Source organism: Canis lupus, chromosome 30 (assembly GCF_011100685.1).
Source record: "Canis lupus familiaris isolate Mischka breed German Shepherd chromosome 30, alternate assembly UU_Cfam_GSD_1.0, whole genome shotgun sequence".
In the NCBI taxonomy this organism is placed as follows: Eukaryota; Metazoa; Chordata; class Mammalia; order Carnivora; family Canidae; genus Canis; species Canis lupus.
The window spans coordinates 30161188-30187437 of record NC_049251.1 but is presented as its reverse complement, the minus strand read 5'-3'; the positions used below and the strand labels follow the sequence as shown (position 1 = coordinate 30187437).

Genomic DNA, 26250 nt, shown 5'->3' with positions numbered 1-26250 from the left:
CTGGGAGCCCCACTCGGGACTCCATCCTGGGACTCCAAGATCCCGCCCTAGGCCAAAGGCAGGCGCCAAACTGCTGAGCCACCCAGGGATCCCCGAGGAGTGTGTCCTTCTTTTTTTTTTTTTTTTTTTAAAGATTTTATTTATTTATTCATGATAGACACAGAGAGAGAGAGGCAGAGACACAGGCAGAGAGAGAAGCAGGCTCCATGCACCGGGAGCCTGACGTGGGATTCGATCCCGGGTCTCCAGGATCACGCCCTGGGTCAAAGGCAGGCGCCAAACCGCTGCGCCACCCAGGGATCCCGAGTGTGTCCTTCTTAAGAGAAATCCATTTAATCATAAGGGTAATAGTAGTAACTGACTGGTGTACTGAGCACCTGTTAGGTGGCCGCATTGGGCCTGGCCTTCTCACAAACCTGTGTTCCACCCGCACAGCATCCCTCTAGCAAGGGACTCCCCTCTCCCCATTTTACAGGGGGAGACTCCAAGGCTCAGAGAGGGTCACTCCTCTAGCAAGTGGAGGAACCGGCATTCGATTAAGGACTGTTAGCGGGTGGGAAGCCCGCCACCCCCCGACCCGGGGCGCAGTGGAGTAGATGGAGGGGCAGTCCTCTGGGCCCTGCTCCACCGCTCTTCCGTCTCCTCCCCCAGATGGGAAACCCATCTCCACGGATGTCATCGTCCTGGGCCGCACCAACCTACTCATCAGCAGCGCGCAGCCCCGGCACTCGGGCGTCTACGTGTGCCGCGCTAACAAGCCCCGCACGCGCGACTTCGCCACTGCGGCCGCCGAGCTCCGCGTGCTGGGTGAGGCGCGGGGGGCACCGGGCAGTGGGGGTCGGGGGAGCCGGCGTGGGGCGGGCCGGTAGGGCCGGGTACGGAAGCCGGGGACGGGGAAGGGCAGCTGGGTGTGTTGGAAGGACTGAGGGCCCACCCCGAGGATGCGACAGGGCCAGCGCTAGGGGGCCGGCACCCAGGGGAGGCGGCTCTGGTGGGGGGTGGAGTGGAGGAGGGCAAGTGGGGGAATGGATGGGGGTATTGGGTGCGGGTGGGGAAAGTTGAGCCGGGGAGAGAAGAGGGGTGATCAGGGTGCAGCTTGGGGGGTAGGGGGATGGGGAGGGGACCTAGGTCTCGGGACTGAGGGCTAGGGGAGACAGTGGTGGTCCGGGTGACACTCGGGGACGGGGTCGTGCAAGGCTGGGCTAACAGTGCGGAAGGGTAAGTCTCGGGCGCGGGTCGCGGAAGGACACGAGAAGCAGGTCGCGGTGCCGGCCCCGGAGCGAGTGGGGGAAGCCCGGAGGCCTTGGGGACACCGGGGCGAGGAGCAGAGGTGGACTGGCGGCCGCGGCACCTGGGGGCGGCCTAGCCCCCCGCGGCCCGGGCGCGCCGTCAGCGTGTCCCCCCGTCCCCCGCCCCCAGCCGCCCCGGCCATCTCGCAGGCCCCGGAGCCGCTGTCGCGGACGCGGGCGAGCACCGCGCGCTTCGTGTGCCGGGCGGCGGGGGAGCCGCGGCCCGCGCTGCGCTGGCTGCACGACGGGGCGCCGCTGCGGCCCAACGGGCGCGTCAAGGTGCAGGGCGGCGGCGGCAGCCTGGTCATCACGCAGATCGGCCTGCAGGACGCCGGCTACTACCAGTGCGTGGCCGAGAACAGCGCGGGCACCGCGTGCGCCGCCGCGCCCCTGGCCGTCGTGGTGCGCGAGGGGCTGCCCAGCGCCCCCACGCGGGTCACGGCCACGCCGCTGAGCAGCTCCGCCGTGCTGGTGGCCTGGGAGCGCCCCGAGCTGCACAGCGAGCAGATCATCGGCTTCTCCCTCCACTACCAGAAGGCACGGGGTACGTCTGCTGGGGACCCGCGAGGGGGCGCCCTGAGGGCGGCACAAGTGAGATGACGGAAGGATTGCCGGGTGGGTACTTTGGGGGGTGGGATGGGACGGGACGGGACGGGATGGGACGGGACGGGACGGGACGGGACGGGACGAAAGCCTACGGGAGAGACCCGCCTAGATACGCCCTAGGCCGCAGTCCTCGATGCCATGCTGGAAGGGTTAACGTGTGCGTGGCCCGTTTCCCCCTCAGCCACAGTCTGTTTTGATAGAGGAGAAAGAGGATGCCTTTCCTCCCAGGGAAAATGCCTTGGCATTCCGGGAGCCGGTTTATTAACTGCAGTGGGAGTCATTTCAATTAGACACGAGAAGGAACTTCCTAATTGGTGGAGGAGTTAATACAGGGAGACTAGAAGCCAGGGAAGTCTATACTCTCCAGCTCATGTGATCTGGTGATTTAGTTATACACAGACTATTCTGGAGCCTGGGACAATATGAAGGATCCCTCGATAGCCTCCAGCTGGCAGACCTTTGGGGTGGCTCTCTGACAGTCCCTTTGTCCCCTGTGTCACTGCCCCAGGCATGGACAATGTGGAATACCAGTTTGCAGTGAACAATGACACCACAGAGCTGCAGGTTCGGGACCTGGAACCCAACACCGATTATGAGTTCTACGTGGTGGCCTACTCCCAGCTGGGGGCCAGCCGCACCTCCACCCCAGCGCTGGTCCACACACTGGATGATGGTAGGGCCTCTAAACCTGCAAGAGGCACCTTGGGTTCCAAAAAATTCCCTGGGGATGGTAGCTCGCTTCTTTTTACCAGCATATGCCAAGGCACTTTTACCTGCCTCTTACCATCTTTTGTGCCACGTAAGGGGGTGGATATGGATTCTTCCCAATTTAGAGTTTGGGAAACTGAGGCCCAGAAAATGAGAGTGACTTGCCCAAGGTCAGTAGTACAGCTGGGACTTGAGTCCAGGTCTTGATTCCCTATGTCATATGGCCCTTTTCAATACCCATGTACCATCCAGTCAGGCAGGGGCCGGTGACGTGAACCCACTGGATGTAGAAGATTGTGCCCCAAACCTTTTTCTGGCTTTGGGGTGGGAAGGATATCCCCTCATATCCAGTTTGGGGCTCCCCTGAGAGGCTCCCTTTCCTCCCTCAGATCCTGGTCCTGGGCCTCCTTCTGACTTGCTGTGTGACCTGGGCAAGTCTCTGACCGCTCCTGGGCCTCACCTTCCACGTCGGTGGAGCAGAGCTCACGCTGATGTTCTTCTGTCTCAGTCCCCAGTGCAGCGCCCCAGCTCTCCCTGTCCAGCCCCAACCCCTTGGACATCAGGGTGGCGTGGCTGCCCCTGCCTCCCAGCCTGAGCAATGGGCAGGTGGTGAAGTACAAGATAGAGTACGGTTTGGGAAAGGAAGGTAAGTGGAGGCAGGGTGAGGGCTCCCCCTAGCTGGGCATTGTTGATAGGAAGGGCTGACCAGAGTAGCTGCGGACCCAAGCAGAGGTCAGGGGATGTCTGAGGCAATGAGGCAGAGCTGTGGAGTAGAGAAATAGGAACCTGGACAAGAGGAGTATGGTCTGGGTGTAGGGAAGCCAAAGAGGCAAAGCTCCTGACGGAGGGAGGTCTGGGTTCTAGCCCCACCTCCTCTACAGCTATAGTGGATAATGCTGTTAAGTCCCTGCCTCAGTTTCCTCATCTGTGAAATGAGGCGAGTAGCCTAGGTAATCCCTGGAGTCCCTTCCGATTCAAAAAGCAGATAAGGGATGGGCAGTGGAGGGCATGCTTGCAGGTTTGAGTAAACAGCATTGGGGAGGATGTGTTAGGGCAGATGTAGGTGATTTAGGGGAGAGGATATGAAAGGTATAAAGAGTTAGGGGAAGACAAGTGGCTGGGGGCTAGGGTGAGAGTGAAGAAGGAGGGAAGGGTGAGGAAGGGGGCTTAGGGTGGTCACCAGGGTTCCAGAAGGTGGTGCCTGATGGCCTTCAGAGACAACCCCTTGCGCCTGCGCTCTAGTGTGTGCCTAAGGGGATGATGACAGCTCAAGGGGAAGTGTGGAGTCCACGCCATGGTTCTCTCCACTCTAAGCTGAAGCCGATGGCCTGCGTCAGCCCAGGCCAGAGGCACAGGAGTCAGCTCTGGAGCTGTGGAGTCCGTCCAGGCACCAGGGCTTCAGTGCTCAGAGGGCCTCAGGCTCTCATGGGCACTGAGGAACTGGGATCTGGAGTAGAGTAGCTGGTATGGGGACGTTGAGGAGTCATGGTCCTAAGGTGGCCACCCTGCAGCCATATTTTCTGTCCTGGCAGATCAGGTTTTCTCCACCGAGGTGCCTGGAAATGAGACACAGTTTACACTGAGTGCACTTCAGCCCAACAAGGTGTATCGAGTCCGGATTTCGGCTGGCACCGGGGCTGGCTACGGGACCCCTTCCCAGTGGATGCAGCACCGGACGCCCAGTATGCACAACCAGAGCCACGGTATGGGGTTTGAGGGGAGAGGAAAGATAGTGTGTGTGACCATGTGGGTGTACATGTGCCTTTGGAACAGAGGCCCAACCACCCTCTCCAATCAGAGACCTTCCATGGCTCCCCCTATTTGACGGGTAAGGGAAGCAGGTGTAGAGGTGAAGGCTGGCCTTTACAGGCAAACCTGGCCTCCAGTGTCCCTTCTCTCTGCTGTGTGACCTTGGACAAACCATTCACAGCTCTGAGGCTTCCCTTAATGCCAAAGGTGGCATGAGGATTAATAATGCATTGTAAACACATGTTTAGTACTTAATAAGAACTTGTTAAATAGTCGTTGCTTCCACCAACTCGGATTGTCAATTTTATGGAGAGGCCCAATAATGGAATGATTAAGGGCAGATAGAACCTGGCACCCACACTATCTGTATGACATTGGACAAGTTAATTAACTTCTCAGTTTTCTTATCTGTAAGATGGAGACAATAGTATTTTTGTCATTTTATGGGTTTCTGAGAATATAGTTAAAACACACGTACAAGGTCCTTAGAACGGTGTCTGACACATAGCAAGGCCCCACTCTTAGGCTCCACGTAGGTTCCTGACACCCATGGCTCCTTTCCAGCCTCAGCAACCCCTGTGACCCTCCCTTGCTTGTCCGTACCCATGCATTCATTCAGAAGAAGAACCAGAGCCCTGTGCTGTGCCATATACTGTCACTCCTACCCCAGGGGTGCTCCTTGCTAACCTCTTTGCAAACACCCAGGAGACGTCCCTGCATTCTCAGCACTTGGCATGTAGAAGAATGAGTTCACCTCTAGCCTGAGCCCAGGCCTGGCACTAAGGGTGGTGGCTGAGTGCCGACGCACTGGGAGAAGGTTGGCAAGGCTCTCACTCAGTGCTGGCTTCCTGCTTTTGGCTTCTTCCTGCCTCATCCCCTTCTCCCATCCCTGCCTTCCTTCTCATTCCCCATTCTCTCACTCCTTCTTCCCATCCTGCTCCTCTGCCCCCAGTCCCTTTTGCCCCTGCAGAGTTGAAGGTCCGGGCAAGGATGGAGTCCCTGGTGGTGTCGTGGCAGCCGCCCCCCCACCCCGCCCAGATCTCTGGCTACAAACTCTACTGGCGGGAGGTGGGGGCCGAGGAGGAGGCTGGTGGTGAGAGTCCCCCAGGGGGCCACGGAGACCAGGCCTGGGATGTGGGGCCTGTCCGGCTCAAGAAGAAAGTGAAGCAGTATGAGCTGACCCAGCTAGGTGAGGAGGGCTGCAGGAGGGAGTGAGACAGATTTAGCCTTGGGTGGGACTTTGGGCAGCTGGGCATGGGAGCTGGGAACGGGACACTCTCTGGGATGAAAGGGTGGCCTCAGAGGCCTCTCTAGCCAGTGACCCCCGTGACCTTCCCCAGCCCCTGGCCGGCTGTACGAGGTGAAGCTTGTGGCATTCAACAAACACGAGGACGGCTATGCGGCAGTGTGGAAGGGCAAAACAGAAAAGGCTCCCACGCCAGGTGAGGAGGCTCAGGAAGCAGCGGGAGGAGGGCTCCGTCGAGGGGTCTGTGTGCTACTGCCTTCCCCTTTCCTCTGGGCCAGTCCTAGTGGTCAGCCATCCAGTAGCCTCGGCCTCCCGCAGTCCCATTCTCCGAGGCTCAAAGGGCCTCTTCTAGCCCCAGACAGCCTCTGTTGTAGAGAGAAGTTTCAGTTAGTGCAGTGCCTTACAGGCGTGCCACTGGATTTTCATCATCCATGGCAGTGGTAATTTGGAAGGTTTGAACAGAGAGAAATCCCATGGTTGATCAGTAACTCCTGACCCTGTTTGACCTTTAAACATTTTTAAAAAACACATCCACCTACATTACTGTCTATCAGATTATCCCTCCACTCTATGCTGGGAGAGTGTCCCTCTGTGGCCCATCGGGAAACTAAGCCTCAGAGAAATAAAGGGATTTGCCCAAGGTGGCACAGAGCCTAGACTAGAACCAAGTCTCCTGACTGCCCGACAAAAGTCTGTCCGCTGTAGTATGCTGCCCCGTGGCTCTGCATGGGCTACCCCATTTGCCCATCATGACACCCCCTTACCCCTTACTTCCCAAGGCTGATTTTCAACCATGTATGTGGTTTTGCCAAAGGAGCACTCAACCAGGAACCAAGAAACCTAGCTTCTAATTCCAATTTGTTCACTCAGCAAATATTTTACTGTCTACTAACCTGTTCTGGAAATTTAGTGATGAACAGTGCAGATAAGGTACCTGCTGTCACGGAGTTTATTTTATTCTGTATTGATGTAATAAACACACCATCCTATAATATATAATACTTACTATATGTCTTAGTTAAGGCTGCCATTAAAAATACCCTAGATTGGGTGGTTGAAACAAGCATTTATTTCTCAGAGTCTTGGAGGAAGTCCAAGATCAAGGCATCAGCAGAGTCAGTGAATGGTGAGAGCCCACTTTCTGGTTCATAGACCATAAGGCATCTTCTCACTGTGTCCTCACGTGGCAGGAGGGGCTGGAGAGCCTTCTGGGGGGCTCTTCCATAAGGGCACAGTTATGGGCTGAACGTTTGCACGCCCTCCTTCCCCCCTATTCATACATTGAAACTCTACTCTCCAATATGGTGTGTTGGGAGATAAGTAGGGTTAAATAATTATGATCAGGAGGGGAGCCCTTAGGAATAGATAGGTACCCTTATAAAAATCACAAGAGAACTCGCTTCCTCTCTCTGCTCTCCTCCGTAAGGTCATACAACGAGAAATTGGCAGTCTGTAACCCACACATGGGCTCTTTACCAGAACTTGAGCATGCTGGCATCCTGGTCTCAGACTCTGGCTTCCAGAACTGTGAGAGATAAATTTCTATTGTTTGTAAACTACCCAGTCTGTGGTACTTTGCCCGGAGGGACAAAGATAGGCACGAGTCCTGTTCATGAGGGCTCCACCACAGGTTCCAGTCTCAACAGATGAACACAAACATTGAGTCCATAACAATGTGCCACACACTTTTCTACATCCTTAAGAAGTATTGGCTAATTTAATGCTCATCACAACAGTATGAAGGAGGTACTGTTAATGGGCCCCACTGACAGAATAGGGAATGGAGGCATAGAGAGGTTAAGTAGCTTTTCCCAAGTCACACAGCGAGTCTGTGACAGAGCTGGAATTGGAACCAGGGCAAACCTGGCTCCAAAACTAGTGCTTTTAATCACCATAATTTGCTGCTTCTCTCTAGTACAGTTTGCTGTGCATATGACCTTAGCAAAAATCTCTTTAATTCTTGGGAGCCTCAGTCTCCTCATCTGTGAAGTGGGAATGTTGCTACCCAACCCACAGGATCAGAAGACAGAGAGTGAAAAAAAGTGCCTTGGAACTGCGAACCACCACCCATATTTCGGGATGAGTGTCCTTCCTCCTTTTCACACGCTCTGTTTTCACCTTCCAGACTTGCCCATCCAGAGGGGACCACCCTTGCCCCCCGCCCACGTCCATGCTGAATCAAACAGCTCCACGTCCATTTGGCTTCGGTGGAAAAAGCCAGACTTCACCACAGTCAAGATTGTCAACTACACTGTGCGTTTCAGCCCCTGGGGGCTCAGGAATGCCTCTTTGGTCACCTATTACACCAGGTGGGGAAGCCAGGGGGTTGGGGGCAGCAGATGTTGATACAGGGAGGGACCTCGGGGATTCAGGAACCTTTCATGGTTCGCATGTTACCCTAGGGCACACAGAGTCTGATGCCCTGATGGTGCCAGGTGGAAAGGGGAGTCCATCCTATCCCATCCCCTCACAACAGAGCCTCACACTCAACCTTAGGGAATGTGATGCACAATGGACCATTTCTTCAATCTCAGAGTCCTCCTGACATGACAGGGAAGAGACAGCCCAGATGCTCTCCTGAAAGAGCCCCCCAGTCAGATGGAGAGGCACAGCCTCTGCCCTGAGGACCTGCTGGTTAGGCAGAAGAAAAATCACATAAAAGTACAATCAAAAACACAATAAAGCAAATAAAACAGAATAAAATAGAGAAACATGGTAGATATGTACAACTGCAGCCAAAGTACACTAAGTCAAGGAAAAGATGCATCAGAGATGGATCCTCAGGTGGACGATGACTTGGATTAATCCAGGAAGGTTTCCTGGAGCAGAGGGCCTAGTCTGCAGATTGGACAGACTGCCCTGGGAGCAGCATGCATCCAGACTTCTCTGTAGGACTCTTGGGTGGTGTCAGTGGCCTCCAGGCCAGTGAGTAGATTCCCCACCCAGGGTAGGGGCTGGGGCTGGGCTGGGCTGGGGTGGGTGAGTGGATTTGGACAGGCCTGCCCCGCTAGGAGGGTGTGCTAGTCACGTTTCTCACCTCCACAGCTCTGGAGAAGACATCCTCATTGGTGGGCTGAAGCCATTCACCAAATACGAGTTTGCGGTACAGTCTCACGGTGTGGACATGGACGGGCCCTTCGGTTCCGTGGTGGAACGCTCCACCCTGCCTGACCGTGAGTGGCCCTCTTGCCACCAACCCCCGTCTTTTACCCCACTCCTTCTTACTCCAGTGGCCCTCTTTTCTAATTTGTCCCTCGGAACCCCATATCTCTCTATCCTTGGCTTTGCGTTTATATAGGCCAGTCCTGTGCTGGTCTTAACCATTTCCTCATACACATAATGAGATTTAGAGGAGTGGCTTCTTTTATAAGACTGCCAAGACCTCACTGAGCTGGTGAAAAGGCACCAGGTCAGGGAGGCAGGGGTCCTGGATTCTGCATTTGGGTCTCCATCCTGTCCTTGGCACACAGGGAGGCTAGGGCAGGTGACTTCCCCCTTGGGCCCCGTGTCCCCACCTGTAAAAAGAAGGGATGGAGCCATTCGTGGTGCAAGTCTGTGACTCTGGAACCTCTGGAAATGGCATTCCAAGACAAAGGGACTTTTGTTCTCATAACAGAGGCTCTTTGGTTCCGCCAGCCCTCAAACTGTCCACCTTCCCGTTGACAGAAGATCTTGGTCTCAGGATCTGAAATAAGAAGATGTTTGGGGGGGTAGGGTGTGAAAGCCCTGCACTCTGATGAATTTCCTCTTTAAAATACTGCTTACAATTTGTCTCTCACCCACTTCTCACTTCAGTTATTAGGGTCTTAAATTGCATAAGGAGTTTAGGGGCTCCTGATGTTTCTTCAGAGGAGACTTTATGACCCTGGCTCCCCAGCACAACTGGCTGTGCTACAGACGGGGGATGTTTTCTCCTTTTGTAGATGGGGGGACTAGAGCTGAGATAGCTGAGAAGCAAGGAGGGTTCCGGCAGCCTGTGATGCTGTGGCTGTCTTATGCCTTAGAGCCCTGGGTCCCCATCCCACCCTCCGCTGGGCCTTGAAAACCTGAAACCCCAAATCTCTCCCTTTCCAAATCCCTAGTCATCTGGGTCCGTACTTCGTCTCACCCTTCCTCATTCACCCCTACCCCCAGGATCAGCTTCCTCTCTAAAAACAAAATACCAACAAAACAACAAAGGTTGTACTTCTCGTACTGGGATTGCCATGACCCTGAGGACCTGTGTCCAGGGCAGACATAGACAAAGGCTTCACAAGGCATCAGCTAATTTTACTTGGATATTTGGAGGTAGCCAGGTGAGTTAGGAACTTTAAATGATAGTTATAAACACGATTTTTATGCTAAACTTTACCATGGAATAGAGGAGGAACTTAGTATGAGAGTTTGAAATGAAATGTAAGCCTTCTAGAAAATTCTGAACTCTGCCCCCAGGTCTCTGGAATCCCAGTCTCTTCCACCTTTGGAAGTATTTGGGTGTGGATGTTTGAGATCTGCTCCAAGGAATGAAGAAGAGTTTCTGGGAGGGGGGGATGGTAGTGTTTTCCAGAAACTCCCCAGTTAGAGATCAGATCTCATTTTGCTTTGTGGTTTGTGGTTTGTTCCAGTGAAGGAGGAGGAAGGGAGGCCATGTCCTCATGCCCTGTCTCCCAGCTGCCCCTGCTGGAGCTGAGGCTCTCAGTGACCATACTTTTCCCCATCTCCTCCCCTGCACCCCAGGGCCCTCGACACCCCCATCCGACCTGCGCCTGAGCCCTCTGACACCGTCCACCGTTCGGCTGCACTGGTGCCCCCCTACAGAGCCCAATGGAGAGATCGTGGAGTATCTGATCCTATACAGCAACAACCACAGCCAGCCTGAGCACCAGTGGACCCTACTCACCACGGAGGGTGAGAGCTCCCACACCAGGGCGTCTGAGCAAGAGGTTCCCCACCCTCTCTCCCTTTTCCACCCTCTCCAGTCGCTGGGTTAGCAGTGAGAGTATGGCTGAGGGTTGTTCCCGGGGATCCTAGGAGGAGCAGGCAGGAGCTAGTGCCTGAGTGGGAGAGCAGATCTTCTCAGTCCTGCTTTCCAGGCTATCCCAGCACCCCACACCCACCCAGCCCCCTAGCCCTGCTTTCCTTGCTTCCCTCTGCCCCCAGGAAACATCTTCAGTGCTGAGGTACACGGCCTTGAGAGTGACACCAGGTACTTCTTCAAGATGGGGGCACGCACAGAGGTGGGGCCTGGGCCCTTCTCTGGCCTGCAGGATGTGATCACTCTCCAGGAGAAGCTCTCAGGTATGAGGGCAGGAAGGGAGGAGTGCGTCCATCCTGGGGGCAGCCTGAGGTCTTCTGAGGCCCTTGGAGTTGACCTTTTTTTTTTTTTTTTTTGGAGTTGACCTTTAGCGCTAAAGTCATCTCTTCCAGGGCCCTACCCCTGGGCACAGATCCCCTTTCATCGTTTTGGACAGCTGGCTTCATGGTTTGGTGTGGAGAGGGCAAATTTGAATGGGAAATGGGTGTAGTTCAGTGGTGATTCAGTCTAAGAGGTCAGATTTATGGGAGACCAACTTGGTTCTCTGGGAGATGGCTTTGATTGGAGGATTGGCTTGGAGAGGTGATGAGCTTTATGGGGTGGAAAGGGGTAGCAGGACTGGCTATATAATTTGCAGGGCCAAGTGTGAAATGAAAATGTGGGGCCCTGGGCACCCCGGGTGGCTCAGCGGTTTAGCGCCACCTTCAATCCAGGGCATGATCCTGAGGACCAGGGATCGAGTCCCACATCAGGCTCCCTGCATGGAGCCTGGTTCTCCCTCTGCCTGTGTCTCTGCCTCTGTCTCTCTCTCTCCCCCCCTCTGTCTCTCATGAATAAATAAATAAATAAATAAATAAATAAATAAATAAATAAATAAAACAAAAAGAAAATGTGGGGCCCTTATTAAAAAATTAGAATTTTAGCCTGGGTGGCTCAGTTGGTTAAACATCTACCTTCAGCCCAGGTCATGACCCTGGGGTCCTGGGATCCAGCTCTGCATTGGGCTATTGGCTCAGTGGGAAGTGTGCTTCTCCCTTTCCCTCTGCTTGTGCTCTATCAAATAAATAAAATCTTTAAGGGCAGCCCGGGTGGCTCAGCGGTTTAGCGCCACCTTCAGTCCAGGGCGTGATCCTGGAGACCTGGGATCGAGTCCCACATAGGGCTCCCTGCATGGAGCCTGCTTCTCCTTCTGCCTGTCTCTGCCTCCCTCTCTCTCTGTCTCTCATGAATGAATGAATAAATAAATAAAATATTTTTTAAAATTAGAATTTCAAGATGGTGATAGCAGAGTTTTAAACCAAGCATGGCATCCTTCTAACTGTGGCCCCCATGTGACAGCTCTTGTTGCACACCCATGAAACCAGTCCTAGTGTGTTTCGCTGAAAGGCCAGGTTGATAGAGAGGGATCACAACTTCAGATGTCCAGTGGGAAGGACAGTCAGAGAGAGAGGTAGGAGTGTCCAGTCGTCCTCACATCAGAAGATTTTGAGTGTCCAGAGGGTGACACTCAGACCAGCAGTCTCCTGAGGAAGCCACAGAAATCCTAACCTATGAACCCTGGACCTTCTCTTGGCCTTGACCTGTTCTGTCCCCTCTCTCTGCCCCACCAGACTCCTTGGACGTGCACTCGGTCACAGGCATCATTGTGGGTGTCTGCTTGGGCCTCCTCTGCCTCCTGGCCTGTATGTGTGCCGGCCTACGCCGCAGCCCCCACAGGTGGGTGAAGGAGCCAGTCTGACTGCAGACAGGAGAGATTTCCAGGAGGGCTGCAGATGAGAGGGCAGGGAAAGTGGCCATGACTTGCCCGAGGCACTCCCAGAAGCTCCACTAAAATTAAGACTCTGGGAAGGAGGGATTGGAGGTGATGTCCTCATGAGAATGGGAAGTGGGTTTAGGGGAGCCCCCCAGCCTACCTCTTCAGTAAGGGCGAGCCTGGGCAGAGGTGCCTTGTCTCATTGCCTCTGTAGCTGCCAGCATCTTGGAAAGAGGGACCCCAAATCTCAAGATACCTGGAGCCTGGGGAGGAAAGGTGCCATTTGCAAGGTCACAGCTGTTTTGAATGTAGTTTCTTAATCATCACCCAGACAGGGAAACCAGACTCCCGCCCAAGGACACAGGCGGGACTAGACCCCAAGCCTGCCTCCACCCCTCACTTTTGGACCGCTGTGCCTGACTCTCTGTCTTGCCTTCCAGGGAAGCCCTCCCAGGCCTGTCCTCCACGGCCAACGCTGGGAACCCCGCCCTGTACTCTCGAGCCCGCCTTGGCCCCCCGAGCCCCCCAGCTGCCCATGAGCTGGAGTCCCTTGTGCACCCCCGCCCCCAGGACTGGTCTCCACCGCCCTCAGACATCGAGGACAGGGCTGAAGTGCACAGCCTAATGGGTGGCGGTGCTTCGGACTGCCGGGGTCACTCCAAGAGAAAGGTAAGCCTGGAGCCTGGGTAGGTCAGAGCCCCACAGTACAGCTCATTCCCAAACGGGGCACCAGGGGGCGCAAGAGTACAATGCCTGACCCCGTCACTGTCCCCGCCACCCCCCTCACCTGCCCCTCCTCTTCCCTGGGCCAGCTGCAGAAGAAAAGGCACTCCCTCCTTCCTCTGAAAAGGTTGGCAGGGCTGGGAAGCAGATGGGCCTTCATCCCTGGCGGAATAGGTCAGCCTGGTTCTCACGGAAGGAGGGAAGGGCCCCTCCATGGCCACAGCCCCCAGATCCCTCATCATCCTGGGAGCTGGAGCAACCTCTAAGACCCAGCCTTCCCCAATAGGAAGACAAGAGGCTGGGCAGCTTGGCTGTGACCAAGAGAGCCCAGGACCTGGATGAGGTGGGCCACGTAGGGCAGGTCCCTTCATGCCAGCAGGGGTGGCTCATCCTGCCCTTTTCTGCGAGCTTGCTCAAACCCTTGGGTGCTGCACCCCTCTTTGTCTGTGTGGCGAAGGAGACCCTGCCCTGCTCGGACACCTCTAGGTGTTCCCAGAGCCGGTGGTATTGGGCTTTTCTGCAGAATTTCTCCATCCTCACATTCACCTCCAGACTCTTGGTTCCTCCCCACAGCCTTAGTTGGGGGGGTGGCCAGGAGGCCAAAGCCTCCATCTACTTCCCTCCCTTACGCTCCCTTCTCCTAGCCAAGCGCCTGATGCTCTCATATCTTTCCCCCCTTGCAGATCTCCTGGGCTCAGCCAGGTGGGCCAAGCTGGGCAGGTTCCTGGGCGGGCTGTGAGCTGCCCCAAGCAGGCACCATGCCATCTCTGACCCGGGCGCTGCTGCCCCCTGCTGGAACAGGGCAGACGCTGTTGCTGCAGGCTCTGGTGTATGACGCCATAAAGGTCAGTGTCCTGGGAGGCAGGGGCAGGAAAGGAGAGGAGGGGCTCTGGGCTTGTGAAGAGCAAGTAGGGAGTTTTCTGGTGACCCCGGATGGTCACTTCCATGGGGATGGAAGTCCAGCTAGGAGGCCCCCTGGAACCTCTAAAGGCGTGTGGGTGGAGGGCAGACAGTTTGCAGGAATCTGTGTCTCACCAGTTGCTCCTCTCCTGATGCCTAAGTGGGCTCCAGCAGAATTACTATGGATCCGAGGGTGCGCCTGGCCTGAGTGCAACCTGCCCTTCCCCCTAAACACTGAGGCTCTGACTAAATCTGGTATTTCTGGAACTCTGGGCAAGGGCAAATGGGTAGTATTCTATTTTCCCCTGCCTTCACATGGGCCTGGTCATCATCTCTTGTAGGATAGTCATTATGCTCTAGGGCTTGGGGGAGTGGGTCAGTCCTTCTCTGCCCCAAGTATATTAGTCATTTTTTAAAAAAGATTTTATTGGGGATCCCTGGGTGGTGCAGCGGTTTGGCGCCTGCCTTTGGCCCAGGGCGCGATCCTGGAGACCCAGGATCGAATCCCACATCAGGCTCCCGGTGCATGGAGCCTGCTTCTCCCTCTGCCTGTGTCTGCCTCTCTCTCTCTCTCTCTCTGTGACTATCATCATAAATAAATTTTAAAAATTTAAAAAAATAAAATAAAAAAGATTTTATTTATTTATTCATGAGAGGCACACAGAGAGAGAGAGGCAGAGGGAGAAGCAGGTGCCATGCAGGGAGCCCGATGTGGGACTCGATCCTGGGACTCCAGGATCACGACCTGGGTCAGAGGCAGACACTCAACTGCTGAGCCACCCAGGCGTCCCTGTTAGTCATTTTTTTAAGGTTTATTTATTGGGGTACCTCAGTGGCTTAGTCAGTTGAGTGTCTGCCTTCAGCTCAGGTCATGATCCTGAGGTCCTGGGATCAAGCCAGCGGGGAGCCTGCTTTTCCCTCTTCCTCTGCCACTCGCTTGTGCTTTCTCTTTTGCTCTCGCGCTCTGTCTCAAATGAATAAAATCTTTAAAAAATTTTTTTTATAAAGATTTATGTATTTATTTTAGAGAGAGAGCAAGAGAGAGAGAGTGAGGGGGGGAGGGGCAGAGGGAGTGAATCTTAAACCGGCTTCTCCGCTGAGCACAGAGCTGGAATCTGGATGCCAGTTCCGATCCCAGGAGAATCATGACCTGATCCCAGACCAAGAGTTGGACGCTTAGTCAACTGAGCCATCCAGGCATCCCTGTTGGTCATTCTTCTGACGGTCACTCTCAGTGATGGTCACCTTTTCTTTCTGTTCTCTGCTGTGACCAGGGCAATGGCAGGAAGAAGCCGCCCCCAGCCTGCAGGAATCAGGTGGAGGCTGAAGTCATTGTCCACTCTGACTTTAGTGCATCCAAAGGGAACCCGGACCTCCACCTCCACGACCTGGAACCTGAGGATCCCCTGCCTTCGGAAGCTCCTGACCTCACTTCGGGAGTCGTGGATCTCGGGCAAGGGGTAGACTGGCTGGACAGGGACCTGGGCGGATGTGAGCAGGCAACCACTGGGCCAGACAGACTTACCTGCCTGCCAGAGGCAGCCAACGTGTCTTATCCATACCCGGACCTCCAGCCCAGTGAGGCTCTGGAGGAGGCCCCTGGGAACAGCTGCCAGCCAAAGGCCCCCTGCTCTCTAGGAACCAGCCCGGGCCTGCCCAGAGCCCCAGTCCCCTCCTCTGCCTAGCTCCCCTAGGCGGTGCAGTTTGGGGCAGCCCAGTATGGATCATGGGACATGGCACTTGTGGCCAACCAAGTATGTACACATGTGTACCTGCAGTTTCTGAACACTACCAAGCCATCTGGAGCCTCCTGGGGTGCTGTGGCCGTGGGGAGAGGAAGAAGTGGAGTATTCACTCCCCCCACACTCTGTGACACATGTTATATGTGAGGGACCTGTGAGGCACAGCTATACATGATGTACACATGTATGTGTGCTAGCTGGCGAGCTGGGAAACTCTGGCTAGGTAGTGGTCACGATGGCCTGATTGATCCTCCAGGTCAGGACGGTGCCCCAGAGTGGTCAGTCCCCAGCCCTGCGGGCCCCCCGCCTCCATCACCCAGCCGTTTATTACACACTCTGAGAGTGTCTGCGATGCCCTGTCTGACAAAGACAGCCCCGGCCCATGTTCCGGTCCGGCTGGGTGAGTGCAGTAGGCTCTGAATGCCTAGAGTCTTAGTTGCATCACTACCCATCGCCCGGGGCCCTGTTGCCCAAACTGAGAGGGTGACTCGGGCTCCCCTCAGAGCAACTCTGCATTATGTCATTTTGTCATTTGGGAAGTGCCTGGTTTTGGAAATCCGCTTGCTCTGGCTCTCCTCTCCTCCCTTCCCCTTCACTACCCTTGTGCTCTGTCTCTGGGGTCAGGGTCAGCCGAGCCCCCAGTTCTCCTGCTTTTCCTCCCTGGTACTCTTTCCTTTCCTCTCGGCTCTTTCTCTGTCTCCTATCTCTGTTGTCTCCCACACCTCTGCCAGACCATGTGTCGTGTGGTTCACCTGCCTGGGTTCAATCTCTGCATCCTTCCCTAACAACATGACTACCTCATGTCTGCTTTGAGGCCATAGCGTGACTTCTGTGTCCGCCATTCACTTTACCGGCCATCCTCCTTCCCCTCTCAGCTCTGTGCTGCCATATGCCCCCTACCCCAGGCACACTACCTGCCCCCAGTGTGGATTCGGAGATCTTCCAGCTCCCCTGGCATTTTTCTCCCTGAGCTTGAGATCGGAGGGCTCTCCTTGGAGTTGATGAATCCAAGTCACACAAGGGGACTTCTGAGACAGGGAAAGAGGAATGTGACCCCCTCCCTTCAAGGCAGGGAAGCAGGGCTGCTGGATGGGAGGGGGTTTGGGACCTGCCTCCCCCTGGCTGAAGCCAAATGGAGAGAGAAAGAGTGGGGATTAGGGGCACCACAGCCCAGCAGCTTCCCACTCTGTGTATCTGGAACAGGAGCTGATGGATGGGGGTAAGAGGAGTTTCACCCTCTGGGAGCTGGGACCGAAGCCTTTGCACAGGACAAGGGTAATTGGCTCATTTCATTTCATTGTTTCTTTTTTTTTTTTTTCCTTTAAATTCAATCCTAAAGTCATCTTCTGTTGACCTGTCACACAGGGACAAGCTGGACTTCTATTTCCTGTGTAGAGAAGACAAGGTCATTTATTTGATTTTGCACCCCAGGCTCTCCTAGGAGCATAGAATGTGGGAGCTTTTTCTCCCTAAATGTGTCTTTTTAACCAATTGGCACATCAATGGTTAACTCCGGCTTCTGGGCCAAATTAGAAATAACCAGTCTATCCTTTTTCTTTTCTTTTCTTTTTTTTTTTTTTTTTTAATGGTGACATGTCTCTCAGCAGAGTTGCAGCTCCATCAGACCCTTTCAGCATCTGTGTTTATTACACTCGGGTGTCACTCCTGTCTGACATCCGCACCTACATTTCCTTCCCCTCCCCTGCTTCAGCCAGCCCGTGATAGCGCTACAGATTATTAATGCTGGTTTGTATCTCGTTTAAGATGGAATTGTCACTTGTACTCTTTCTGTGGCATCCAGCGTCGCCGTGGCTGACGCCACTCTATGTGTTTTGCCATTGCTCTGAAGGTCAAAAGCCTCATTTTATTTTTGCTGGTTTGATTTCTTTCTTTTTTTTTTCCGAAAGAAAGAAAACTGCCTTGAATCCAATGGCTGTTTTAACAGTAAGCTCTTAGCATTACACCACATAGTCATTTTTCATGTTCTTGTTTAACAGGCACTGAGGCTCTGGTTTAAATTAAATAGCTGCAAATGAGACAATTTATAACCCATTAGGTTGGGTGGAAAATTGTTTCTCAAAAGCAAATAAGTAATAAATCTGGTATCTGCCTATAACTCACAGTTGATAAGAAAGTGGCCATTACTCACTAGCATTATATATGATTTGGGCTCTGGGTAATTTGGAAGTGTTAGGTTTGTGTCTTTGTAGCAGTATTTTTATTAGAAAAGAGTCTGTTGGCCTTTTACAGGGTATTAATCCCTTTGTCACCTACCATCGATGCCTTACGTTTTTTGAGTCTTATTTAGAAACCTTCCTTTTCTTGATGCATGACAAGTGTAATCAGTACCTGCTCATTTATTTGTCTGTATTTAGTTTATGCTATATTATTTAATTATTTTTCCAGCATTTTTTCTTCCTCCTCACAAATATGATATTTCTTTAGTGTTAAGCCAAGGCATTGATCATGTATCTGTCCCTATAATGAATTAATAAACTATTTTCCAGAAACGTGGAATGACTAGAATTTCCTCAGCCTCTCTGCCTTAGAGAACGTATTTCCTGCCAGGATGGGAAATGCTGGGTTTTGGAGGGTAGAGAGCAGGTGGGCATGGGAAAGAACTGGACCATCTTCTTCCCTCGACAGGCACTTAGGAAAAAGACAGACTTAGGAAAGATGCTTTCTTTGACAGCACTCTTTTAGGCTGTCTGGGGATCTCTTTCCATCTGGGCACACCTTTTTTTTTTTACCTTTCTTGGGTGCAAGGGAGGAGTGAATGAGCAACTCCAGAGATTTGGGCTTAAACGATTGTTCTTTCTCCTTTTTTAAAAAGACTTTATCTATATTTGACAGAGAGAGCACAAGCAGGGGGAGCGAGAGGGAGAGAGAGAATTAGGCCCCCTGCCGAGCAGGGAGCAGGACTCTGGGATCATGACCTGAGCCAAAGGCAGACACTTAACCAACTGAGCCACCCAGGCTCAACTACTCTGCATAAATCTGGTCTTCAGAGTTCCTCATGGCTGCATATTCACACATATGGGCACTGTGCCTACAAGCTTAGGGACCCATGCATGCACGCCCACCTTCCCAAACACCCTGTATCCATTAACTCAAACATGGGCACACAGCCATACACAGAAGTCCACACCCACACCCCACATGCATCTCAGGATGAAGGTTGGCAGATGCTCCGCTAAAATCTTTACAGAGCCTGGTTGGTGCGTGCTTTTCTACGGAAGGAACCAAGAGCCAGAGGCTGCCCCTGCCCGGGACCACCCCTAAAGCGGCTGATGGGCCAGACTCGTGTTAATTGACAGATCACAGGGAGAGATACTGCACATTTTGCATGCAGCAGAATAGCCATTATTTGCATATCACTCTCAGACCAAGGGTTGCGTTAAAGAAGAATTAAACACTTGTCAAAATGAATTTAAAATGACAGCAACTCAGGACACCAATTTGACCTCTCTGAGTCTAGGACAAGCCACGAAGGGATTGTTGAGAATTCAAGCCCTGCAGGAGGGAGTTCCAGGACTTTGGGCCCAGGCAGGGCCCCCCCTTCCCTCCCTTTCCTATGGCCAGTGGAGGCCCCGTAATGCCTGCCCTTCCTCACAATGAAATCAGTTTGGGGTTTCGGTGTGCATCCTGACCCTGAATTTCTCCACTGCCTCCCATAGCTTACTCATATGCCTCAAATCTTGCCTCTCACACTCCTCTTCTAGTTGCTACTGTAGAGTAAGGAGTCCCTGGGCTATGCAAACCCCCTCAATAGTAAACCTCTCTGATCTGGAGACCTGCACTTTTTTACTCATCTGCACCAAAGTTAGTTAGGTTTATGTATGGTTAACACCCCTGGTTCCAAGATTCTACAGTTGGTATCATAAGAGGGATGCAGTTATTCCTCTGTCATCCCAGTCCAATGCCAGAGGAAGAAAATAGCTGAATGAGGAAAAGCTGCTCACCATGCTGGAGTCAACAGAAGATCATTTAGTAAGGGGTGGCCAAGGCTCAAGATCTCTGAGAGCTAGCCTGGGTACGGATCCCCTAAGAAGTAATACACGCCTATCTCCCCTAAAATTCATGTTCGCCTTGCCTCGTGTGTTCTCTGACATGGAACGTTGACAGCCTTCTTTGTGACAGAAATGTCACCGAGAATTTTGACTTTCAGCTGGCTTTCCCAGATACCAGGTCATTTGTTAGGACCCGTGTCCTTTTAAATATCCCTAGCGGTGAGCAGGAGAGACAGGATTATGTGGATCTTTCAGATGAGCTCGGAGTGATTGCCTGGGTTAGCTGGGCAGGACCGGGGTGGGAACCCAGATTCCTTCAGGGTTCTCATTGTCCCGCGGGGTTTGCTAGCTCAAGGCCCCCCGAACCCGGGGTGGGGTGGGTGGGGGGAAGCTGCCCTTCTACCTCCGGTCCATCCCAGCGCCAGAACTCTGCAGTCCGGAGAGGCCAGCCTTGCAGCTAAACGTCCTAGCCTTTGGGTGGCAGGATCAGAGACCGGGGAAACCCGAACCTTTGACAAGTTTGTGGAGCTTTTGGGGAATGATCTCGAAGATGCACACTTGGACGCGGCGGAGGAGGGTGCAGCGGGGAGAGGCGGGCAGGGCAAGTCCCACGGCTTCGCGAGTCGCTCTGCCGTCCGCGGGGGTCCCCTTCCGCAGGCCCCCGCGTCCCCGGCCGGCCGCGGGGAGGGGGGTGCCGGGGTGCCGGGGGTGCCGGGGTGCCGGGGGTGCCGGGGGTGCCGGGGTGCCGGGGGTGCCGGGGGTGCCGGGGTGCCGGGGGTGCCGGGCAGCAGCCCGGGACGGCGCCGGCCGCTCCAGCCGCAGTTCAAAGCGCAGGGGGCGCGTCCGCCGCGCAGCCGGGAATGTCCGGCCGCTTAAAGCGCTCGCCGGCTCTTTTGTTCCCCAGACCGGGCCTCCGGGGAGAGGGGCTGGGGGAGGGGACCGGGCGGGGCGGGAGGGGGCGCGGGCGCGGGCGGAGGGCGGGGCGGCGCGGGCGGGGCGAGGGCGAGAGCGAGAGCGAGAGCGAGAGCGAGTGCGAGTGCGGAGCGCGCTCCCCGGCGAGGCTGACAGATCGCCCGCGAGGGTGCAAGATGGCGCGAGCGGCGCTCCCCCCGCGCCCCCGGCGCTCCTAGGCCGGCATGTGGCCCCAGCCCGCCGCCGCCCGGGCTCGGCCCCGGCCCGAGCCCCGGCCCCGGCCCCGCCGCCGCCCCCGCGGGACGCTGTGAGCCTCCCGAGGCCCCGGAGCCGCGCTCGCCGAGCCCAGCCGGGCGGACCGAGAGCCCCATGGCCGCTCCCCGCGCCGCGCCGCGCCGGCCCCGGCTCCTGCTGCCGCTGCTGCTGCTGCTGCCGCCGCTGCTGCCCGCGCCGAGCGACGGTGAGCGGGCGCCCCGGGCCGGGCCGGGCCGGGCCGGGCCGGGCGAGGGCGAGGAGGGACCGGGTCCCGCGGGCGGGGCGGGGCGGCGGGGGCGGCGGAGGGCGCGGCGAGGGCGCGGGGCGCGAGCCGGGACCCGCCCCCGGAGTGCGCGGCGGACCCCGAGGGACCGCGCGACCCGGGGCGCGGGGGCAGCGGCGGGGAGGGCGGGACCCGGCTCGCGGAGGGGCGCAGGCCGGAGCGTCCCCTCCCTTCCCGGAGGCTCGGCGGCCCCGCGTCCGTCTGCGCGCTCCGCTGTCCGCGCTCCGCTCTCGGCTCGGCTCCGGGGCGGCGGCACCTCGCGCCCGCATCCGGGAGAAACTTTATCCCCCGACGGCGCTGCGGGGCCGGGGCCGGGGCCGGGGCTGGGGGCCGAGGCTGCCGAGACGCAGGGGGCGGGCGGGAGGGGCTCAAAAGGTTGTGACCCTCGAACGTCTTAAAATACCCTGGGTCTCCCTGGGACCGCGGGCCTCGCCCGCCCCCGCCCCCGCCCCCTTCCTCCCCACCCACTTTCCGTCTCCCCCAACCAGGGAGGGCGCCGGCCTGCTGGGCGGGGCCGGCTCCGGGATCGCTAGCGCCCGGCCAAGGGGACGAGGGGTCTGTGGCGGCCCTTTCAGACCAGGTGGGTTCATGCCTCCCGGAGCGCGGTTGTGACTGGTCTGGCAAGTTGCTCGTTGCCGGAGCTGGGCCCTTGGCGCCGCGCCTGGGATCGGAGCGCGCGTCCTTTCGGCCGGGCCTCCGCCGACTCCGGGGTCACCTTCTTCCCTTGCTCCTCGCTCCCCTGCTGTTCTTGCGGCTCAGTTTTCTTCTACGGGAGCGGTGGGGTCGCTGGGAAGCAAAGATCCTAGAAACCTGCCCCTTCCTGAGTTTGGGGAAATCTGAGTTGACGGTTGGTACCCCTCAGTTCTCCTTATGACAAAGGCGAAAACAACCAGAACAAACCAAAATCCAGAGCCTCTTAGCGGGGAGGCAGAGGGGCTGGGCCGTAGCCCAACCCCTACCTGCTACTGGGCCCGCCCGTCCCGCTCCCTGCCAGGCTTCAGACCAGGCCTCAGCTGGCTCTGCCAGCATAAAGAAGCAATGGTTTATTACTTTTTCACTTTATCTTTGTTTAGAACTTCTACCTTTTTATAGTGACTTTGAGTCTGTTCATCTTGTTCAACAACTCTACCGCATAAGCCGCATTATGTTTCTGACTTAAACAGATGCGGACGGGAAGCTAAGACAGGTTGCACACTTTACTTAAGGTCACGCCCCTGAAAGTCTGCAAGGCTCCAGCATTTAGCCAGAGTGGTCACATCTTGCACAGAGTGGTTTGTTCTGGTCACAGAGGTGGCAACAGCCATGTTGGGATCAGTTTTACTTTTTTTTTTTTTTTTTTAAGATTTTATTGATTCATGAGAGACACACAGAAAGAGGCAGAGACACAGGCAGAGGGAGAAGCAGGCTCCCCAAGGGGAGTTGGATGCGATGTGGGAGTTGATCCAGGACCCTGGGATCATGGTCCCACAGGGAGATGCTCAACCACTGAGCTACCCAGGTGTCCCCAATCTTACTTTTTTGGATCTCAGATTTATTTTTTTTAAGATTTTATTTACTTATTCATGAGAGACCCACACACACACACAGAGAGGCAGAGACACAGGCAGAGGGAGAAGCAGGCTCCATGCAGGGAGCCCAACATGGGACTTGATGTGATCCAAGTCTCCAGGATCATGCCCTAGGCTGAAGGCAGCGCTTAACTGCTGAGCCACGTTGTAACTATTAATTGTGACACCCTGGACAACTTGCTTAATATTTCTGGGCTCGCTTTCCCTTATCTGTTAAAAAAAAAAAAAAAAAGGAAATGGTACAAATAATATCTCCTTCTGAGATGGTCTGCTGATTGAGAAAAATACTGCATAAGACAACACTGAGTTCTATAATACATTGAATTCTATATATAATAGAGATTCCTATTAACATTACAGAAAGATGGGGTGGGTGCACAGATCCAGGGGATTTGAGACACCTGTGCACGGAGTTCTTGCTGCCTGTTCATTCCACAGTAACCTCTCCTTTTCCTCTCATCTCCCCTGCTCAATACAGGTCTTGGCCACTCTGCCGAACTGGCATTTGCTATGGAGCCAAGTGATGATGTTGCAGTCCCTGGGCAGCCTATAATACTGGGCTGCAGGGTGGAGGGGACCCCTCCAGTGAGAATCACCTGGAGGAAAAATGGGATGGAGCTGCTGGAGAGTACCCACTCCACCTTGCTGGCCAATGGGTCCCTGATGATCCATCACTTCCAGCTGGATGGGGGAGGCAGCCCCTCAGATGAGGGTGACTATGAGTGTGTGGCTCAGAACCGCTTTGGACTGGTGGTCAGCCGGAAGGCTCGCATCCAGGCTGCAAGTAAGTGGACACCCCTTACCTTTTTTTCCCCCCAGACCGGGGGTCCAGGGTCAGCCCAGGGGTTAGGGACAGGGAAAGCAGTTCCATCTTCTGTAGCTGCAGCCTTCTGGAGGACTAATTTCTCAGCCTGGGTCAGTTGAGAGGTACATAGTAGTCATTTGTGGTGGTGGAAATGTATCATATACTCATTTAATTGATTGGAATGTCATTCAACAAGAATCTAGCCAAACACTCTTGGGGGGAGAGGGAGAGGGTGAACTTTATCTAACTCTTAAGTCCGTGTGTCTGAGTTTCCATATGCCTGTATACATCCCAGTCCATTGAGTAGGATTCTTGTGTCTCAAGAAAAAACTATCATACTTTATGACAGTGATTTAAGAGAATTTTGAAGGCTAATTAGGCTATATGCAGTTTTAAATTATGGGCTGACTTTCAAATCTTTTGGGTAGGATAATGATATTCTGAAGCTTGCCAACAATTTGTTTTACAAAAAATGTGGTAGGTTAACTTCAAGGTTATCACAATAATGACATTACTCCCACCCACCTTCATGCTAATGTGACTTTATAAAAAATTTTTTTCGCCTTTATTGAGGTGTAATTGACAATAAAGTTGTAAGATATTTAAAGCGTACATTGTGGTGACTTGATATCTGATGTGTCTTGCACGGGAGAGAAAGGACCAGGTGAGGTGTGTCAGTTCTCGAATTGTGCTTTGCTTACACTGATGGACCACCAGTTGTGATGAAATGATGATTATGTTCTACAGCCCTGTCCTGCAAAAATTCTGTTGTTCTTTAATTTGTGCATGTTTGTGGGTGTGTAAACCAGAATTATCTATGGATCTTGAAGGTGGCAGGCGGGGGTGGGGGGTAGGGGTGCGGTGTGGGGTATGTGTCATGGTTAAGAACTGCTGCTCTTGAGAGAGGGTAAAAGTTTTAGCAAGTGCTAAAGTGTTCTCTACCTCACAGCTTCCTACTTCTTCTGGAGGGGGTATTCCTTAAAGAAGCCACACCTGTTTGTTTGTTTTTTTTTTAAAGATGATATTTATTTGACAGAGAAAGACCACAGGCAGGGGGAGCAGCAGAGGGAGAAGGAAAAGCAGGCTCTCCACTGAGTAGGGAGCCCAAGGCAGAGCCACCCAGGTGCCCCAAGAGGCCGCACCTTAAAGGTGTTGGTGATAATTCTAGCGAACACTTACCAAGCACTTGCTGTGTGCTGGGTCCCCTGCCTAAGTGTTTTACATGAGTGATCTTGTTCAGTCATCACAATGACCCAAGCAGATAGGCAGTCTTTGCCCCCCTTTGCCAGATGAGAAAACTAAGACCTAGAACTGCATTCTAGGCAGCCTGAACCCTACCCCTCCTGCTTAACTCCTACGGCATTCTCCCGCTTCCCCCACTGATGGGGGACAGTTTTCTTCCTGGCTCTGAGGGCATTTGCACAGTTGCTTGGAATGGCTGGTGAGTGATGAATCGCTCTGAGGCAGGAGCCCTCTCACTGAGTTTAAGATCCCCCTTTGTTCTAAAGAAGGCTGACTCAGGCCCCCATATGGAGCTCTATGGGAGGCAGCCCTGGACCTTGAGACCGAATCACTTCTGGCTCAGCGACCCCTCAACCCCAGCCTCGGCGGTGTGGGGAAGGCTGGGGCAGCCTCTGAGCAGATGGCCGGGTGTGAGGTAGAGGAGTGTGGCCGTGGACACAGGGTGGGGCCCCCAGGAAGATTTGCCAATGAGAGAAATGAGATTTCTAGGGGAGGGCACCCCCACTCTCTCCCCACCTTACACCAATACTGACCCCTGCGTTGCCAGCCTAGAATTCTGGGAGATAAATCCCAGGTGTTTATATATAGCTAATTGTAAATGTGCTTTTCTATAAATGGTAATACCTTCAAGATGTTTGGTTTCCTTAAACTCTATGGTGTAAGAAACTGAGCTGTGGGCTGTGGCTGGGGGAAGGGCCAGTGGGTGAGGTCAGCCTGGTTAATCCTTTGGGGTCCTGGGGACAGCTCGAGGGTTGCCTCTAAGCACTGGCAGTCTGATATGGCCTCTCTGTTCACTGCAAGACTTGTGACCCCATGGGAGAATGCTTGGATACCAAGCAACCTGGTGGCTAGATCTCCTTTTCTCACTTCACAAGCTGATGTCCCTAGAAACCTCCAAAGCTGATTAGCTGCCTGAGTTTTCTCCTTTGGTAATAACTCCTGGCCCATGTGCCTGCAGGCACTGCAGATGTTGTGTGACATGGGAGGGTGCCTTGCTGAAAGGTGTGAGGAGCCCTCTGGAGCCCCCTGCTTCTCCTGCCTGCTCCCTAGGGGCTCACTGGGAGGGGCAGGCTAAGCACCGCTCACAGACACAGGGTCCAGGTGGATCCACCAGTGGGGCAGACAGGGGTCCAGGTCTGTGGGGGCAGCTCTGCGGGGCATGTGAGCTCTGGGCCAGAGGCGACAACTAGGAATGCCCCCTCTTCCCTCCCAGTGATCTCAGATGCTGTCATTGAAAGATGGCCTGACCAGGTTGGGCTGTACTGTAGGCAGATTCCTTGGAGGCTTCAGTTCCAAATATCTCCTTTTTAGTATGGAGTGACTCAGGATCCTAAGAGTATTCATGCTTCTAGCACGTCTGCTTTCTCTGCCTTGCCGTTCCATGCGCTTATAGTTTGGAAGCTGCAAATTGAGACACTCGTTAATAATGAGACGGACCCTAGACA

General features: G+C 54.5%; 2 protein-coding genes and 1 long non-coding RNA gene across 3 annotated transcripts in view; 2 read left to right on the top strand and 1 right to left on the bottom strand.

The window, feature by feature from the left end:
* Positions 1-18244, top strand: part of IGDCC4 (immunoglobulin superfamily DCC subclass member 4) — a 40503-nt gene extending 22259 nt beyond the window's left edge. Inside the window, exons 6-20 of the mRNA XM_038580736.1 lie at positions 652-807; positions 1420-1833; positions 2404-2568; positions 3112-3249; positions 4136-4306; positions 5305-5541; positions 5693-5794; positions 7724-7907; positions 8644-8771; positions 10315-10485; positions 10738-10875; positions 12223-12328; positions 12806-13034; positions 13772-13933; positions 15263-18244. Coding sequence (XP_038436664.1) covers positions 652-807; positions 1420-1833; positions 2404-2568; positions 3112-3249; positions 4136-4306; positions 5305-5541; positions 5693-5794; positions 7724-7907; positions 8644-8771; positions 10315-10485; positions 10738-10875; positions 12223-12328; positions 12806-13034; positions 13772-13933; positions 15263-15673 — 2912 coding nt within the window. The 3' untranslated portion in view covers positions 15674-18244. The remainder of the gene's footprint in view (positions 1-651; positions 808-1419; positions 1834-2403; positions 2569-3111; positions 3250-4135; positions 4307-5304; positions 5542-5692; positions 5795-7723; positions 7908-8643; positions 8772-10314; positions 10486-10737; positions 10876-12222; positions 12329-12805; positions 13035-13771; positions 13934-15262) is intronic.
* LOC119866919 lies at positions 8278-13905 on the bottom strand. The gene is made up of 3 exons (XR_005381789.1): positions 13153-13905; positions 12526-12628; positions 8278-9283 (listed from the first exon to the last, which is right to left on the bottom strand). It is a non-coding gene; the product is annotated as an uncharacterized LOC119866919 (long non-coding RNA).
* Positions 18245-21021: 2777 nt separating the features above from the next.
* Positions 21022-26250, top strand: part of IGDCC3 (immunoglobulin superfamily DCC subclass member 3) — a 40817-nt gene continuing 35588 nt past the window's right edge. Inside the window, exons 1-2 of the mRNA XM_038581113.1 lie at positions 21022-21112; positions 23237-23542. Of these exons, the coding sequence (XP_038437041.1) occupies positions 21022-21112; positions 23237-23542 (397 nt within the window). The remainder of the gene's footprint in view (positions 21113-23236; positions 23543-26250) is intronic.